General features: G+C 38.7%; 1 protein-coding gene across 3 annotated transcripts in view; it reads left to right on the top strand.

Moving 5' to 3' along the window:
* Window positions 1–18,874, top strand: part of UVRAG (UV radiation resistance associated) — a 315,157-nt gene that overhangs the window by 44,196 nt on the left and 252,087 nt on the right. For all 3 annotated transcript variants that reach the window (XM_082628358.1, XM_082628357.1, XM_082628359.1), the window contains 2 exons: window positions 3,598–3,759; window positions 13,310–13,384. In XM_082628358.1, the coding sequence (XP_082484484.1) occupies window positions 3,598–3,759; window positions 13,310–13,384 (237 nt within the window). The remainder of the gene's footprint in view (window positions 1–3,597; window positions 3,760–13,309; window positions 13,385–18,874) is intronic.

Below are 18,874 nucleotides of genomic sequence, written 5' to 3'. Positions count from 1 at the left end.
TTAAAAACCATGCATTCATACCAACATCTCCATTTTCAATCCAACTGAACTCTCAGTTCATTTGTAACTCCATTCTCTGACAGTGAAAAAGCTGGCTTCCACTGTCCTCAACATCTTTACTCATGCTTAGAATACACAGAATGTGGCTTTAGAATTGCTAATCCTTACCACTGTAAGAAGCAGACCTATACATTAGAGTTCAGTGTTTATAGTTTTTTTTCCCTGAAGTAAAAGTCATATACAATGAAATGCACAGATTTTAACTATGTAATTTGCTGAGCTTTGATAAGTGCATACACACCTGTCAAGATATGTACATTTCCGGGCTTCCCCGGTGGCGCAGTGGTTGAGAGTCCGCCTGCCGATGCAGGGGACACGGGTTCGAGCCCTGGTCCGGGAAGATCCCACATGCCGTGGAGCAACTAAGCCCGTGCGCCACAACTACTGAGCCTGCGCCCTAGCGCCCACACACCACAACTACTGAAGTCCGCGCACCTAGAGCCCGTGCTCCGCAACAAGAGAAGCCACCGCAATGAGAAGCCTGCGCACCACAATGAAGAGTGGCCCCTGCTCGCCGCAACTAGAGAAAGCCCGTGAGCAGCAACGAAGACCCAACGCAGCCCCCCCCACCAAAAAAATAATAATAATAAAGATATGTACATTTCCTATCATTCCAGAAAGTTCCCTTGTGCCCAAGCCCTCCCGCCACAAGAGGAAATCATTTTTCACCACAGATTTGTTTTGCCTTTTAGAACCTCATATAAATGGAATCATCATGCAGTATGTTTTTTTTTTCATATTCTGTTTTACATTTTTGCCTTGCCTTTTCAGCTATACTTCTTTGCATTGATTTTTTAATCATTGCTTTAGGGATTACTGTATGTACTCTTAACTACTTCATGTAAAACAGGAGCACCTGGCAACAGTATAGTTCCAGTTGTCCACCTTGTCTCATTTGTGCTATTACTTTCATATTTGTGAACCTATACATATGTTATAAAACCCTTTATACAGTTATAGCTTTTGCTTTTTTTTTTTTTGTTCCCATATCCCCTCCCTCTTGCGTCTCTCTCCCACCCTCCCTATCACACCCCTCCAGGCGGTCACAAAGCACCGAGCTGATCTCCCTGTGCTATGCGGCTGCTTCCCACTAGCTATCTACCTTACATTTGGTAGTGTATATATGTCCATGCCTCTCTTTCGCTTTGTCACAGCTTACCCTTAGCTTTTGCTTTAAACAGACATATATGATATAAATAAAATAAGAAAAATACATGGTCTTTTATATTTACTCCATGTTTACCATTGCCAGTGCTTTTTATTCCTTCTTAAAGATCCAGGTTTCTATCTGGTGTCATTTCTCTTCAGCCGGAAGAACTTCCTTTAACATTTCTTGTAGTACAGGTCTGCCTGGTTATTTCTAGGCCTTAATGTTTATCTTCATTTTTAACTGAAACTCTACCCCTATCTAGGAGGGTTGCTAAAACAATTATGGTGGGATAGAGACTGGGGGTCATGTAAGAATGGAGTTCTGTTAATCTTAGGTTGAAGTTCTTGGATGGTGTGGAATCAGAATAAAGCTGATTGCACAATGTGTTTATTGTGTTATCATCATGCTATTTATTGATAATCTTTTGGTGTCCTCAAACATCCATTTTGGTTATTGGACATTCATTCACTCATTCAGCAAATATATATTTTTAAATTAATTAATTAATTTATGGCTGTGTTGGGTCTTTGTTGCTGCGCGCAGGCTTTCTCTAGTTGTGGCGAGCAGGGTCTACTCTTTGTTGTGGTGCGCAGGCTTCTCATTGCGGTGGCTTCTCTTGTTGCGGAGCACCGGCTCTACGCACGTGGGCTTCAGTAGTTGCGGCATGTGGGCTCAGTAGTTGTGGCTCACAGGCTCTAGAGCACAGGCTTAGTAGTTGTGGCGCACAGGCTTAGTTGCTCCGCTGCATGTGGGATCTTCCTGGACCAGGGCTCGAGCCCATGTCCCCTGCATTAGCAGGCAGATTCTTAACCACTGTGCCACCAGCAGCAAATATTTATTGAGCACATAGCAGGTACTTTTCAAACTTTGGGGATCTTGTGGTAAACAAATCAGGCAATGTTCCTATCAGAACTTTTATTTTATTTATTGATTGATTGATTGATTGATTTTGCGGTACGCGGGCCTCTCACTGCTGTGGCCTCTACCATTGTGGAGCACAGGCTCCGGACGTGCAGGCTCAGTGGCCACGGCTCACGGGCCCAGCCACTCCGCGGCATGTGGGATCTTCCCGGACCGGGGCACGAACTTGTGTCCCCTGCATCGGCAGGCAGACTCTCAACCACTGCGCCACCAGGGAAGCCCAGAGCTTTTATTTTAATGCAAGGAAATCAGACAATAAAAATACACAAGTGAAATACATACAAGTGAAAAAGATAGATCAGACGTAAGTGCCATGAAACTGGAAGTCATGTTCCCACTCCTGAAATGTCAACAGCCAAACCCACAAAAACACATACATCAATATATCCCCTAAAACAAAAACACTGCCCTCGTCTGTCCCCGCTTTGGTCAGGAAGAAAAACTGACACAAAGCAAAGACTAGTTACCCTTATATGAGGAGCTTTTGATTTACTGATTTGTGTAATATGAAAATTGATAATTTAATGAGATTGATTATAGTTACATTCAGCAATGAAAGCCCTAACATTTAATGTAAGGGAAATAAATGAAAGTAAGTAATGGATGCATTGTAGTTCACGTCTATTGATAATATTAAAGCCCCTTAACTTTTTCACTTTTCAGAGAATGTTTCAACTATCTGGATAATCCTTTTAATGAAAAACAAAGTTCTTTCAGAGCATAAAGTTGACCATGCCATTCTTAACCTTAAAACCTTTCAGTGGCCCCACGTCTTGTACACAGTAAAGTACCACCTCCTTGGCAAGGAGTCTCGTGTTGGTCTCTCCAACTCTGCGTCCTGCCGCTCTCGTGTTGTGCGCTCCAGCAGTTGTCTTAGTTCCCTGACCATACTGTGCTATTTCACACCTCTGAGCCCTTGTTTATTATTTTCCCTTTGCCTGCAATTCCTCATTTCAATCTGGTGAACTACTGTTTGTCCTATAAAAGCCACGTCTCATAGCCTGTGTGCTGTCTTTCCCCTGTTCCCTCCAAGTTTATTATTGCCTCCTGTGCTACTTTGTAACCTTTTGCATATTGCACTTTTCATGAAACAATGTAATTATTTAAAGAGAGGTTTGAATCCAGCAACAAGTTGGAGGTACTTTGAGGGCATTGTGTATAAGTTGCTTCTTAATAATTGTGTATTGTGTTGAATAAATAAATGAATTACCATAGGAAGCCATGTTAATGAGAGATTAGAATATATGCTCCTTCTATTGACTATAATAAATAAGCAGAGAAATTAAAAACTACCGATATCACCCTCTTTGTGTTAATTGGAATGTCTTCTTCACTTAACTTTGCAATTTAATATATTTATGAGTTCTTTTGGTTAAAGAACAAAATGATGTACAACCTAACTGAAATAACTGTAAACCGTAAACATTTAGGGTCTTCCTAAAGCATGTTTTCATTTCCATCAACAGAATCCAACATGGCGGAGTCTTGATTTTGGAATAATGCCGGACCGTCTCGATACATCTGTGTCTTGTTTCGTGGTGAAGATTTGGGGTGGAAAGGAGGACATCTACCAGCTGTTGATTGAATGGAAAGTCTGTTTGGATGGGCTGAAATATTTGGGTCAGCAGGTAATTTTTAGACTGCAGTTTCAAGTAGTTGTCTTCTCTAAATAAACAGTCTAGCTTTTTCTGTTCAATCTTCTGATTCTACATTTCCTGTTATAAAGAGAGACCCTTTATGATTGTTCACTTACTTACAGAAATTTGAGTCATTGCCAGGTTTAAAAAATGACTGAAAAAATTTATGAAGAACTGCCTTAAGCTGATAATTTAAGAGGATATTTTTTTGGGGGGGGGCAGGTAGAAAAGAATATGCTTTCTCATAGCACTCTGCTTGTTCTGTCTTATTGGATGTTTCCCCTAGAATCTGAAAATTAAGTTGAAAATAAGAACCTCTCTTATGACCAGTAGAGTGGGGTTATTCCAAGAATAAGAAGAGCTACTGTTTATTGAGCACAGAGATGACAAATGCCTGGCTCATATACTGCTACCCATTCCCCATGACTGATGTAGCTAACTCATCATAGCACTCTTCTAGCTGAGCTCAGAAGTAGCTCCATAATCCTTTCTAACACAGTGTTCCAGGATGCAACTAGAAATATATCAGAATTGCATCTGCAATGAAACCTGTTTGCCATTCCCAGACATAAGTAATTACAGTTAATGTTTATAGTGACCTTGTGAAAGTTGATATTATTGCCCATAGTTTCCTGATGGGAAAATTGTGCCTCAGAGAATTTAAGAAACTATCAAGATCACACTGCTAGGTGGAGCTGGGATTTAAATTAGGCCTGACTTTAAAATTCATTCTCCTTCTGCTGTACCACACTGGTATATACATGTAGTCCTTGGTAACCACTCAGCCCACATTGGAATAAATGCCATTTCTATTTTGTGATACCTGTGGGACTACTGATAAAGGTAACCCTAAAATGTTAGTTATATCTACAAACATCCTTCATATTTTTTACTATTTATTCAGCATATACTTTCTGATATGTTTCTTTTAGAGAAACAATTCTACATTTTTCTTTTTCAGATTAAAAAAAAAGCAAAACAGCTCTTCCCTTATTTTGCATACTATACTTTATTTTGTGTTCTTTTATAGTGACCAGAACAATGCATGCAATGAATATTTTGCTTAACTAAATAATAACCTGCTACAAATTCTGTTTTATTTTTATTTTTTTTCTTTTGTTTTAGGGCTGGTCTTAATTAAAACTCATGAAGTGTAATGACTTGTGGCTTAGGGTCTTTCTCCTCTCTTTTAGTACCAAATGCTTGTTGCCTTTAGCTTGGCTAACCAGCCCTGCCCTGAGGCACGTACTCTTTCTATCTTGCTAAATGCCGGAGTTGGCTCTCTGTGTATAGATTATGATATTAAACACTTGTTTACGTTGTGTGGGGGTGGGGCTTCTTAACATTAGAGTTGCAGGGCTATAGGCTTGTAGGGGAGGGTTTTTTTTTGGCCAGAGAAGATGGCCTTCATCATGCTTTTCAGTTCACACATTCCTTAGGTGGTTGTCTTCTTAAAATACCCAGCTGTGCTTATGTCTAACTTACCCTAATTTCAGAGAGTTAGCATTCAGGCGTCTTCTTACAAAGTTGGTTGTGTTGGTATCGCAGAGAACAAGAGAAAGAGAAAACATTTTTCTAAGCCAACTAGGCACTTAATATCCTTGTAGAAAGTCACTTATGAAATAGGTATAACAAGTAACAGGCTACTAGAAAATCAGATATAATAGAATTACAGATTTTTAGAGGAAAGAAAGGCTAAGATGTGTTAGGTTAATAGCCAGAATCACTGAGGTTCATTGATTGGTCATCTGCTTTCTAGCAGGCATCGTTCTTAGTGTTAAGGATCCAGAGATGAGTCAGATAAGGTTCTTAGACCCGGTAAACTGATGATCGATGAATACCTGCAAAGAGAGCTATGGGAGTATGTTTAAGAGGTATGTAGACAAACCTGGATAGAGTCAGGGAATGGATGACTTTTGAATGAAATTTTTTTACAAGTTAGGCTTTTTTGAGGTATAATTTACATACAATAAAATTTACCCTTTTAATGTATACAGTTCAATGAGTTTGACAAATGTATGAAGTAAGTAACCATCACTACAATGAATAATGCTGCTGTGAATATTTAAATATAGGTCTTTGTGTTGATGTAAGTTGTCATCTCTCTTGAATAAATACCCAGTATTGGAATTTCTGGTTCTAATGGTAAGTGCTATGTTGAAATTTATAAGAAACTGTGAAACTCTTTTTTCAGAGTGACTGTCATTCTGCCTTCCCATCAGCAATGTATGATAGTTCCTTATCTTTGTAAGGGCTTATTATTGTCGGTCTTTTTAATTTTCTCTATTCTGATAAACTGATATCTCATACTGATTTTAATTTTCCTAATGATGAAATGATGTTGTGCATTTAAAAAATATGTTTATTTGCCATCAATCCCCCTACCTTCTTTTTTTGTGAAATGTTCATTCAGATCTTTTGCCCATTTTTTATTTGCTTGATTGATTTCTCATTATTGTGAGTTGTAAAATTTCTTTAGGTGTTCTGTATGAGTTAGTCCTTTATGAGATATATATTTTCCAAATATTTTCTGCTAATCTGTGGCTTGTCTTTTGATTTTTTTAAGTGTCATACTTTTTGTTTCTTAGATCTAAGACGTCTCTGCCTAACCCAAGAGTACAAAGATTTTCTTTTATAAAGTTCTTCTAGAAGTTTTATAGCTTTAAGTTTTAGTTTTACATTTATGTCTATGATCCATTTTGAATTAACTTTTATATAAAGAGCAAGATTCATTGTTTTGTAGGTGGATGAACATTTGTTCCTATATTCTTTGTTGTAGAGGCTGTTATTTCTCCATTGAATTACCTTGTCTTTGTTGAAAATCAGTTGTTGAAAATCATTTATGTTGATCTATTTCTGGACCCTCTGTTCTGTTTCATTGATCTACATTTCTGTCCTTATGCCAGTACCACCTTATCTTGATTACTGTAGTTTTGTACAGTCTTGAATTCAGGTAATATGAATCCTCCAACTTTGTTCTTTTCTCAAAAATCTTTCTGGCCTTTCTAGATCTTTTGCCTTTACATATATACTTCAGAATTAGTTTTTCAGTTTCTACAAAAATCCTGCTGTGATTTTGATACGTGTTGAATCTAAGAAAATTTGGGGAGATTTGACAACGTAGTGTTGAGTGTTTCAATCTACGGACACGATATAATCTCTCCATTTGTGAAAATCATCTTTGATTTCACTCATCAATTATTTGTAGTTTTCAGCATACAGATCTTACACATATTTTGTTAGATTTGTACCATGGATTCCATGTTTGTTGATGCTAATTTAAATGGTATTCCTTTTTAAAATATTCCTATTTCCAATTTTTGTTCCTTGCATATAGAAACATTTCTGTTTTGAGCTTGTATTCTGTGACCTTGGTAATAAATTCACTTATTAGATCCAGTAGACTTTTCTATTGTGGATTCATTTTGTAGATTGCCAGGTAGGCAGTCATGTTGTTTGTGAACAGAGAAGGTTTACTTTCTTCCTTTCTAATGTTTATGCCTTTTTCATCTTGTTTCTTATTTCACTGGTTGAGACTGTTGAGGTACAATGTTGGATAGAAATAAGTAGAGTAGGCATCTTTGTTTTGTTGCTATTCTTGAAGGAAAGCAGTCTTTTCACTATTAAGAATTAATACTGGAACTGCACCTCAGATGGGACTCGAACCCACAACCTTCCAACTGAGACTGCACAACTCATCTCGGGACTTAATGAAGCTTAGGTTCCTTATGTCTTTGATGCAGAAGGAATTCAGCGAGAGGCAAAGTGATTGGTAAGAAGTAGATTTATTAATACAGGATGCTTGTGAAGGATACAAGTGGGAAGGCAAGAGGGCTCTGCCCCGAGAACTAAGTGGACTACATTTTTATAATCAAAGGAAAAGTGGGGATGGAGAGAAGACCACCTCCCTCCTCTTCCTTTGTAAAGATGCTGCAGGAAAATGAGGCACAAGAGGGTGGTCATGTCCCAGGTCTCGGGTGAGTTCCTGGGACAGTCCTTGGCTTTATGCAGGAAAGAATTCAAGAGTGAGCCATAGTAAGTTGAAAGCAGGTTTATTTAGAGTGATACGCATTCCATAGGTAGAATGCGGTCTGTCTCAGAAGGTGAGAGCAGCTCTGAAATATGGGGTGGTTTTTATGGGCTGGGTAATTCCATAGGCTAATGAGTGGGAGGGTTATTCCAACCATTTTGGAGAAGGGGCAGAGATTTCCAGGAATTGGGCCACCGCCCACTTTTCGCCCTTTTATGGTCAGCCTTGGAACTGTCATGGCACCTGTGGGTGTGTCATTTAGCATGCTGATGTATTACAGTGAGCGTATAATGAGGCTCAAGGTCTCCTGGAAGTCGAACCTTCTGCCATCTTGGGCCTAGTTGGTGCTAACCAGTCTTTGTTGTATTCAGTTTTCCTCAAAGGCTGTGTCATTACTTTTTGTTTGTTTGATCTGTTTGTTTGGTGGCATCTTGTGGCTTGCAGGATCTTAGTTCCCTGAACAGGGATTGAACCTTGGCCACAGCAGTGAAAGCACTGAGTCCTAACCACTGGACTGCCAAGGAATCCCCAAGACTGTGTCATTATTTTAAAGGTTGTGCCCTACTCCCTTCCCTCCTGTCTCACTATTAGCCATAAAATTTTAAGACACTTTGTTAGGTTGAGGAAGTTTCCTTTCATTTGTAGTGAATTCGATTTGCTAATAGTTTGTTAGGACTTCTTTCACCTATGTCCATGAAGGTTATTAGTCTCTACTTTTCTTGCAATGTCCTTGTGTGGTTTAGTATCGGAGTAATGCTGGCTTCATAAAATGGATTGGGAAGTGTTACTATTATATTTTCTGGAGGAATTTGTGTAGAATTGTTATTATTTATTCCACAGATGTTTGACAGAATTCTTCAGTGAAGCCATCTGGTTGTTAAGATTTCTTTGTGAGAAAGTTTAAAAGTATGACTTCAATTACTTTATTAGCTGTGGGGCTGTTTAGGTTATCTGTAAATTCCTAAGTGAGCTTTGATACTTCATCTTCCAAAGAATTTGTCAATTTCACGTACGATTTCAAATTTATTGGTGTAAAATTTCCCACAGGGACTTCCCTGGTGGTCCAGTGGTTAAGACTCTGTGCTTCCATTGTAGGGGGCATGGGTTCCATCCCTGTTCGGGGAACTAAAATCCCACATGCTGCTAGGTGCGGCCAAAAAATTAAAAAAAAAATTTCCCACAATATTACCATATCCCTTTAAAGAATGTAGGATATATAATGATCCTTTCTTATTTCATTCTTGCTGTTGGTAATTTCTGTCTTCTCCCTTTTTCTCTTGATTACTCTGAATAGAGATTTATCAGTTTTATCAGCTTTTCAAAGATCTAGTGTTTGGTTTTGCAATATTGTGTTTTATAAGAAATATATATATTTGATGCACAGTTCTTGGCTCACTTCTCCAAGAACTCTTGGAATTTCCTAAGTGTTGAACGTGATCAAGGTGTCTTTTGTTATGTTAATGAGGTGACTTGAAAAGCACCTACGGCTGGGGGCTGGTTGCCCATGGAGCAACCACGTGATAAGAGGATTAGAGGATTGGAACTTGCAGTCCCACAGTCTGACCTCTTGGAAGAGGAGAGGGATTGGAGGTTGAATCAGTTGTCAGTGGTCAACGATTTAATCAATCATGCCTGTGTAATAAAGCCTCCATAAAAACTCCAAAGGATGGGGTTCTGAGAGCTTCTGAGTTGGTGAACACATAGAGATTGGGCAGTATGGTGCACTTTGAGAGGGCATAGAAGCTTTGTGCCCTTTCCCCATACCTTGCTGTATGCAGCTCTTCTATTTGACTGTTCCCTGAGTTACATTCTTAATAAACTGGTGATCAGTAAGTAAAATATTTCTCTGAGTTCTGTGAGCCACGCTAGCAAATTAATCGAACCTGAGGACTAGGTTGTGGGAACCTCTGATTTACAGCCAGTTGGTCAGAAGTACAGGTAACAACCTGTACTTGGGATTGACATTCTAAATTGGAACCTCTAATCTGTAGCCAGTTAATTAGAAGCACAGATAACAATCTGGGTTTTTGACTGGCCTTCCATGTATGTGGGGCTGTCTTGTAGGACTGAACCCTTAACCTGTGGAATCTGATGCAGGCCTGAGAGCAGGACACCCTGCTGGTGTCCAAGAATTGCTTATTGTTGGTGTGGGAACTACCCACCCACCCCACTGAAACTGGGTCGCAGATCACCGAAAGAGGTTTCATTGATTATTGTTATTTTTTTCAATTTCATTGATTTCTGTTGTTTTCCTTTTTTATTATTATTTTTTATTTTTATTTTTTTTGCAGTTCGCGGGCCTCTCACTGTTGTGGCCTCTCCCGTTGCGGAACACAGGCTTCTGACGCGCAGGCTCAGCGGCCATGGCTCACAGGCCCAGCCGCTCCGCGGCATGTGGGATCTTCCCAGACCGGGGCACGAACCCATGTCCCTTGCATCAGCAGGCGGACTCTCAACCACTGCGCCACCAGGGAAGCCCTCTGCTTTTTTCCTTTTTTAAAAAAATATTTATTTATTTGGCTGTGCCAGGTCTTAGTTGCAGCGTGTGGGATCTAATTCCCTGACCAGGGATCAAACCTGGGCCTCCTGCATTGAGAGCGCAGAGTCTTAATTACTGAAGCACCAGGAAAGTCCCTCATTGGTTTCTGCTTTTACTCTTATTATTTTCTTCCTTTTGCCTGCTTTGGGTTTAATTTGCTCTAATTTGCTAGTTTCTTAAAGTAGGATTCCTAGATTACTGATCTGAGACTTCTCTTTTCTAAAGTAAGCATTTAATAAATTTTCCTCTAAGCATTGCTTTAGCTGTGACCCACAGTTTTGATATTGCATTTTCGTTTTTGTTCAATTTGAAATATTTCCTAACTTCTCTTTTATTTCTTCTTGACCGAAGGGTTATTGAGAGGTATGTTTAATTTTCAAACATTTGTGGAGTTTTCAGATATCCTTCTTTTGTTGATTTCTACTTTAATTCTGTCGTGTTTAGAGAAAATCGTATTATTTTAATCCTTTTAACCTTTTTGAGATTATTTTATGGTCTGTTTTGGTAAGTGTTTCATGTACATGTCATGAGTATTTTGCTGTCATTTGAATGGACAGAGTGATGATGCAGCTTGTCCACAGTAGCCAGAGCTACAACTACAAGCCAATTTCCTGAATAGCCTTTAGAGACAAGAGAGTTAATCAGGAAGTTTTCCCCAGAAGTCATGAACTAAAGTTGGTTTTGACTTGAATTTTGATGACGAAGAAACAGAGGAGTTTGAAAATAGCTCTATTCAAGGTGGGAGTTTGGAGAATTTGTTGATAATGCTTATATGGGGCACTTGTGGTGGCAGATGTTCTTGTGCTTAGTTTAAGTGGTTAGAACTTTGTATTAATACCAACAGCGATTGTATACTCTTTCAGTGTTTGGGTATCTTTTTACATTCATACAATCATTTTACATGCACCCAGTGACTTTGGGCCTTTTGAAGGTCATGCGAGCAAGTATTATTTTCCTGTCAGTATTTAACTGAGAAAACAGAAGCTCAGAGAAATTAAGTAACTTGTTAAAGGTCACACAGTGATTAGTGGATTTAGGCTATTATTTGTTCCATTGCTCAGACTATATTTATTATTCATTTCACTAACTTTGATTATCTGTCTTTAAAAAGTGTGCCTTTTTTCATAGAGGGATCAAAAGACAAGATTGTGGTTGAATTAAAAGGCTCTGTATTCTGTAGTCTCCATATTAATATTCTGACACGTTTTGGGGTCAGTAATCTATAATTAATGGTAAAGGATAGTAAGTAGTATGGAGTATCATGAAGCCTGTTTTGTTAATTTTCTTTATTAATTGGGAACAAAGGGCTCTATGGTTGACTGATTCTGATTTTTTCCCCCAGTATTGTTTGTGTCTAACTTCCAAAAGTACTTTCATATCCAGTGATAATTGGATTCATTTCATCTGTATGACACCACTATAAAATAGAACAAGGAGTGTTTCTGCTTTTGGCTGATGAGGGATTTAAAGCATGGCCCATTAACATTGATTAACGATTGTATGTTGAGTAGAGTGCTAGGCACTAGGGCTATAAAGTCAGAGTTCCTTATGAAGCACTCGAAGGTTGGAATTAGAACTCAGATCACTTGAATTTTTTTTCTTTTTAAGCCCAGTATCTTTTCAAGTCCTAGAACCATGTTGTCTCATATTTCTCAACAAATTAATTTAATGCCCATCTTTATGAGGCTTATGCTTTGAAAACTTTACCTTCATGTTAGATTCACTCCTGCCCATAATCTCACCCCACCCTTTCTTTAATGGCATGTATTTTTCTGATTTTAAAAGTGATCCATGTACTTTGTGGACAATTTGGAAAATTTTGAAAAGCACAGAGAGGAGAATAAAAAATTATGTGTAATCCTTCTGCCCAGCTGCAACCATTGTTAACATTTTGATGCATATGATTTTATTTAATCTTTTTTCTCCCGAGGTATATATGTGTATAAAATATTCTATGTTTGTAAAATTTTGAGTTTCTTCTAATCTTAAAACTGAGTTTTCTCTCATAAAGTGAAACACTTCTTGAAATTGGTTTATAGTTTTCATTATAAATTTATTATTGCAGGCCCATCTTTTGGTATTTTATTCAGTTAAGTAAACGATGTAGGTAAACAGGGAGCATGTGATTAATTTTGCTTTAGTAATAGATGTAGCAGGTATGGAAGTCAGATAAATGTTCACAGGAATTTTCTACTGCTGGCTTTGACCTTTCTATCTCTAGCTAGAAAGAAGAGATGAAATATTCTATTCTGGTAATCCCCAACTTGAACCCTCACATTAATCCTTCACTGCAGAAGCAATTAAAATTTTTTTAGCCACAATTCTTTCTGATCAAGTAACTAAATCTGTTTTTATAGACTTTATACTATTTAAAAAAATCTTAGTTCTTCAATTTTAAAAGTTTTAATTCTCCCACCTTTTAAGTGAAGTTTAATTCGAGGTTGACACCGACTGAAGCTCTAATCAGTTGCATTTGAAAGAGAGTAGTAGACAGAAAATAATTAGTAGACTTTTAAAGACTTTGAGGATTGGATATTATCTTTAAACTGTCTTTTTGAAAATAGAAAATAATATTTATCTTTTATGTTTTTACTAGGGCTTCATGTTTTTTAAAGCACTCTAATAGACTAACTGGGCTGTGTTTTCTTTGAGATCAGAGAATGTATAGTGTGCCTCTGAATCCCCTATACTTAAGGAATATGCTTTCTGTAACAACCTCAAGAAGTGTTTGTGAAAAATGTATGTGAATGATGGTGCCTGTGATCTTATGTGATGATTTTGTGAGGACTTTGACTAAAGGAGGAAACTCTAAATTGATCACCTGGTCTTATGATAAGTGTTTTGTTTTCTGCTGGCTTGTTAGATGTAGCCAACCTATTTCTCAACATTGAAGTAGGTCCTGTCATTTTCTAATCACATTAAAACTTGATTGGAATGAGATGAACTAATAATGTGTTTTCCTCCTCTCTTAGATTCATGCCCGCAACCAAAATGAAATAATTTTTGGGCTGAATGATGGCTATTATGGTGCTCCATTTGAACATAAGGTAAGGGGATTTGCATAACACTGTGAGTTTTGTTTAGTGCAGGTGTGCTTTGATGTATCAGGTAAAAGCTCTGTGTAAATAGAATCATGTTTTAAGTATCATTATAAGTTTGTTGTTTAATGTGGCTTAGGGTGAATGCTTAAAGTGAAAACTCATTTTGTAACCACATCAACACATCTTTTCTAAATCCAGATTATATTAATTTTCCTAAGAGAAAATCTCATGTAGCTGTTTTCTACATAATTCTTTAGAGGTTAAGGAAGAATAATGAATTTTAATTAAGTGTAATACATTTTTATTAAATGTTTCAGAAATCTTTTACAACTTTGAATAAATTTAAGAAACCTGAGGCAAGTTATATTGTAGTCCTTTATATTATAGTCTGTGCTGTCCCTATATCTAAAGGTGATTAGAGAAAGGAGAGGTATTTACCAAGTAACTGCTATCTGTGGCACCATGCCAGGTGATTCATGTTCTTTATCCCACTTAATACTAGCCACAAACCAATGAGGTGAGTTTTCTACATTATTGCCTCTTAGTGATCATGTTGTTTTCTAATTCTTGGTTGTCTGAAATGCTATTGCTAGAATGCTTCATTCATTCAACAGCTATTTACTGAGCACCTGCTGTACATCAGCTACTGTGCTCTAAGTGCTAAGGGTACAATGGTGAGCAAACAGATTTTTTTTTTCCCTGCTGTCATGGAGTGTATGAGGGAGACAAGCACTGATAAGGTACCCTGATAGATAACTATGTAAACACAATGTTGGTGGGTGCTATAACAGCATGTGATGAGGATCTTACCTACTCTAGTGGCTCAAGAAAGTTCTTTGGGGACTTGACTTTTAAGGTTACAATCCAGAGGATGAATAGAAATGAACAATGTGGAGGGATGGAGGCTGAACAGAGAGAACATTCCGGGTAGAGGAGGGTAACGTGTTGGAAGGCCATGAAAAGCTAGGGGAAGTGGTGAGTTTTCGGGACTGAAGGAAAGTCTGGGTGATAAGGGAGAAGGATACCGGAGGAGGCTGGAGAGGTAGACAGGGACCACATAACACAGAACCTTTTGAAGGGTTTTATCCTAAGAGGAGTAGAGTGTGTTGAAGGATTTTTAACATGGCAGAGATATAATTAGATTTGTGTTTTAATAATTTCACTCTGGCTGCTTTAAGGACTGATTGTAGAAGAGGCAAGAATATATGTGGGAAGACAGTAAGAAGGATCTTACAGTACAGCGGGTAAGAGATTTGATACTTTGAAACAGGTTTATGGTAGAATAGCAGATAGATTTAGGAAAGTTTTAGGAGGTAAGATCAGTAGGACTTGGTGATGGTTTGAATTTAGGGTGTAGGGAAAAAGAAGGTGTTAAAGGATGACTTTTGGGTTTCTGGCTTAGATGAAGTAACCAGATGGATGAAGGTGCCAGGCACTGAGAGAACTAAGGACACTGGAGGAAGACAGCTTTGTTGGAGGCAGATCGTGAGTGAGTTGAGATTTGATCACATGGGCTTTGAGATACCTTCAAGATATCCATGTGTAAAGTAGACACTTGGATTAGATGAGTCTGGAGTTCAGAGGAGAGAAGTAGGTTAGAGATTTAAATATAGAGATATAATAATGGCAAATAGTTATTGAAATTGTGAGTTCAGATAAGATAGACCAGTGACAAGCTGTACAGTGAGAAAAAAGGGGCTTAATAGCAGGGGGCCTGTGAGGGTCTCCAGCTTTTAGAGGCCAAATATGGGAGGAGGCTTTGGAAAAGGTGGCTGAGAAGGAATGGTGAGAGATAGATGAGGAAAAGAGAGTGAAGTCTCTTGTGGAATCTCAGAGGCTAAAGAAAGAGAGGTTTTTGTTTTGGTTTGGTTTTTGGTTTTTAAGGAGAGGGTGGTCAAAAAAGATGAAGACTGAAAAAGGCCCATTCAGTTTGGCAAAATGCAAGCTGCTCTAGGTGACTTCATCAAAACTCAGTTGAAGCTCTATTAAGCTTTTTTTCTTTATTTTAAAGCCCTCATCTTCTAAGTTCCTATAGTGTATCAACACCCTATGTACACCTTTGACATAGGTTTTACCACTTTATAGCTCTTTCTTCCTTTCTAGTCTGTAAGCTTCTTAAGGACAGATTTCCATATGTAATTTTGAATTCCTAGTACCTATCATAGTCCTTGACACGGTATTTGCTTAGTAAAAATGTTTTATTTAATGAGAGAATTGTGGGAACTGCCACTGCTATTGTTTGTAATGTCCCATTTATAGGGTTAGCCATCCTGAGTCTGTTGAAGGATTAAGTTCCTCCTGTAACAGGTAACCAACTCACCATCTAGCACAATGTCTGGCATATAGTAATAATATTAATAGTTAACATCTGTTGAATGTATTATGTATCAAATGATGTTTTAAGAGCTTTGTATCTCTTACTGTATGTAATCTCCCTAAGAATTTTGTAGCCAGAGGCTAATAGTAGTTGAGATTTTGGGTAGGTCAATAACTAATAACCCTTTCTTCTTCTCCTGAATTTGGAACAAGTTTAGAAATAAGACAGGTGATAAATGAAGATCAGAATGTTGGCGTTATTACTGATAAAACTAATTGGCAAATGTGGCTTAAATTCTGCAACTGAAAGAGCTTGTATATAGTACTTTCTCCCAAAATGAATCCCCATACCACCAAGTAACAAAACAAGCAAAACCGCGTTCTTCCCCTTACAGGGACAGATCCTGACCCTCCAAGACAAAAGCAGAATTTATGTGTACTTTACACAGGCTATTCCTGAATGGGAGGGAGCCTGGAAAGAACAAGGCGGTCATGTTCAGTTTCGTCTCCCAAACTCAGCAGTCAAGCTCCTGCCTATTCTGGGGAGGAGTGAGTGGGGGACACAGAAAAACTAGACTTTTTTTTTTTTTTCTTTATAACCTTCTTTGCTGGGAAATGGAGTGGAAAGCTTTTCTCCTGTGTGGAAGCGTGGGAGTGCAGAGTGTTTCTCCCTAACAATAACAATAATGTCTAATGTTTAGTGAGCACTTTTGTGCCAGGCACTATTCTAAGTGCTTTATATATTTTACCTCATTTAAACCCTACAGTTGTCCTTTTATAGAAGAAGATGCTGGCACAGAGAACTTAAGTAACTTTCCCAAGGTTACACAACTACTAAGTAGCAGAGCTGGGGTTCAAGGCCAGATGATCAATAAATGTTTACTGAATAAATGTTTTGTAATAAGTGGTACATTTTATTCTATAGTCCTTCAGTTAATAAGTTTTGTAAATTTATAAGGCATGCTTATCTTGCCCTGTACTAGCTTTTTTAAAAAAAATTAATTAATTAACTTACTTTTGGCTGCATTGGGTCCTCATTGCTGCGTGCGGGCTTTCTCTGGTTGCGGTGAGTGGGCGCTACTCTTCGTTGTGCTCAAGCTTCTTATTGCAGTGGCTTCTCGTTGCAGAGCATGGGCTCTAGGAACACAGGCTTCAGTAGATGTGGCACCCGGGCTCAGTAGTTGTGGCTCGTGAGCTCTAGAGCGCAGGCTCAGTAGTTGTGGTGCACGGGCTTAGTTGCTCCGTGGTATGTGTGATCTTCCCAGACCAGGGCTTGAACCCGTGGCCCCTGCATTGGCAGGTGGATTCTTAACCACTGCACCACCAGGGAAGTCCCCCTGTACCAGCTTTCAAATGAACACCTGACATATAGGTTGAATCTCCTTAAAAAGTTTTTTTTTCTTTCTTTCTTTTTCAAGAAAGCCATAAGCAGGGTTTCCAGTCAAGAAGGTATTATAAATGCACACTGTGAGACCCTCTGTTGAACCAAACAAAAAATAGCAATTGATGATATCAGATAAGTTTAAAGAGGCATACCTTGCTAAAACAAACAAAGAGCAAGATAATAAACATCTCTGGAACAGAAATGGAATAGAAATGCAAAGACGTGGGCAGAAGCCTTGGGCGTTGGCTGAAAGATGTGCTCCTCTGGGCGAAATGAACACTAAATGAGCGTAAAAGCTGAGATAGGGCTCTCCCTATTACAAAAGGAGACTGAAAAAAGATATCTTAGAGAAACCACCAATCTTTAAGGATAATTTTAAAAGGGAAAAAATCTTAAAAGCTAGCAAAGAGAAAGGAAATATTACCTACAAATTAGACTGACAGCAGACTTCTCATCAGCAACAGTAGTTGCCAAAAGAAATATATTTTCAAAGTGCTGTTAAGTGTTAATGTACAATTCTATTTCTGGCAAGCTTTCAGTCAAGAGTGAGGGTGAAAGAAAGACAATTTTAAGTACACAAAGACTGAGGGTTTACTACCCACAGATCTTTTATCTATGCTGAATGTTGCAGATAGAGAAGTGATTCCAAAGGGAAGATGTGGGATGTAACAGCAAGTTACAGCAAGGTGCATAAAAATGGTAAAACATCAATGAATTTAATTAACTACTGACACGAAAACTAATATACAATAAGCTTGTATGTTTTAAGATAAAACAAATGACCATTGTTGTTCAAAGTATAGTCTGTGGACCAGAGCTAGTCTAAGAACTGTTGCCAGTCCGTGGTAAGCCAAGTATAAAAAGAAAGGATACATGTATGTGTATGGCTGAATCCCTTTTCTGTGCACCTGAAACTATCACAACATTGTTAATCAGCTGTACTCCAATATAAAATAAAAAGTAAAAAAAAAAAAAGTGAACATAAATGAGTGTTTTTAATTAATCAATCTATCTATCTATCTATCTTTGGGTGCATTGGGTCTTCGCTGCTGCGTGGGCCTTCTCTAGTTGCGGCGAGCGGGGACCACTCCTCGCTGCGGTGAACAGGCCTCTCATTGTGGTGGCCTCTCCCGATGCGGAGCACGGGCTCCAGGTGCGCGGGCCCCAGCAGTTGTGGCACGTGGGCTCAGGAGTTGTGGCTTGCGGGCTCTAGAACGCAGGCTCAGTAGTTGTGGTGCGCGGGCTTAGTTGCTCTGTGGCATGTGGGATCTTTCCAGACCAGGGCTCAAACCCATGTCCCCTGCATTGGCAGGCGGATTCTTAACCACTGCACCACCAGGGAAGCCCTGACGTAAATGTTTTTAAACATTTATAGCAATTTGACATTATTGTGCCTTTTTTGTATTTTATAAAAGTATCAGCTCACAGTGGATTGAAGGAAAAGCAACTGACCCTTTCCCACAGAGAGTTTGAGGAGCATTGCTCTAGACAACAGTAATAAGGTGAGGGAGGCTGTTTAAAGAGTAAGACTCATTGAGGTTGTTGATTTGTTTGGGAGGAGGATAGAGACAGTAAACAAGTTTAGAATTTCTTAGAACAACTTGTGGTCGATTGTGCATGTTAAAAATGTAAAGATACCTAAATGCTAGAAACAGAGTATAGATCTTTTTTTTTTTTTTTTTTCGCGGTACGTGGGCCTCTCACTGTTGTGGCCTCTCCTGTTGCGGAGCACAGGCTCCGGACGCGCAGGCTCAGCGGCCATGGCTCACAGGCCCAGCTGCTCCGCGGCATGTGCG

The sequence above is a fragment of the Mesoplodon mirus genome, assembly GCF_964341445.2.
Source record: "Mesoplodon mirus genome assembly, chromosome: 7".
NCBI lineage: Eukaryota > Metazoa > Chordata > Mammalia > Artiodactyla > Ziphiidae > Mesoplodon > Mesoplodon mirus.
The sequence above is the reverse complement of the archived record's forward strand: the minus strand, read 5'-3'. Positions and strand labels throughout refer to the sequence as shown.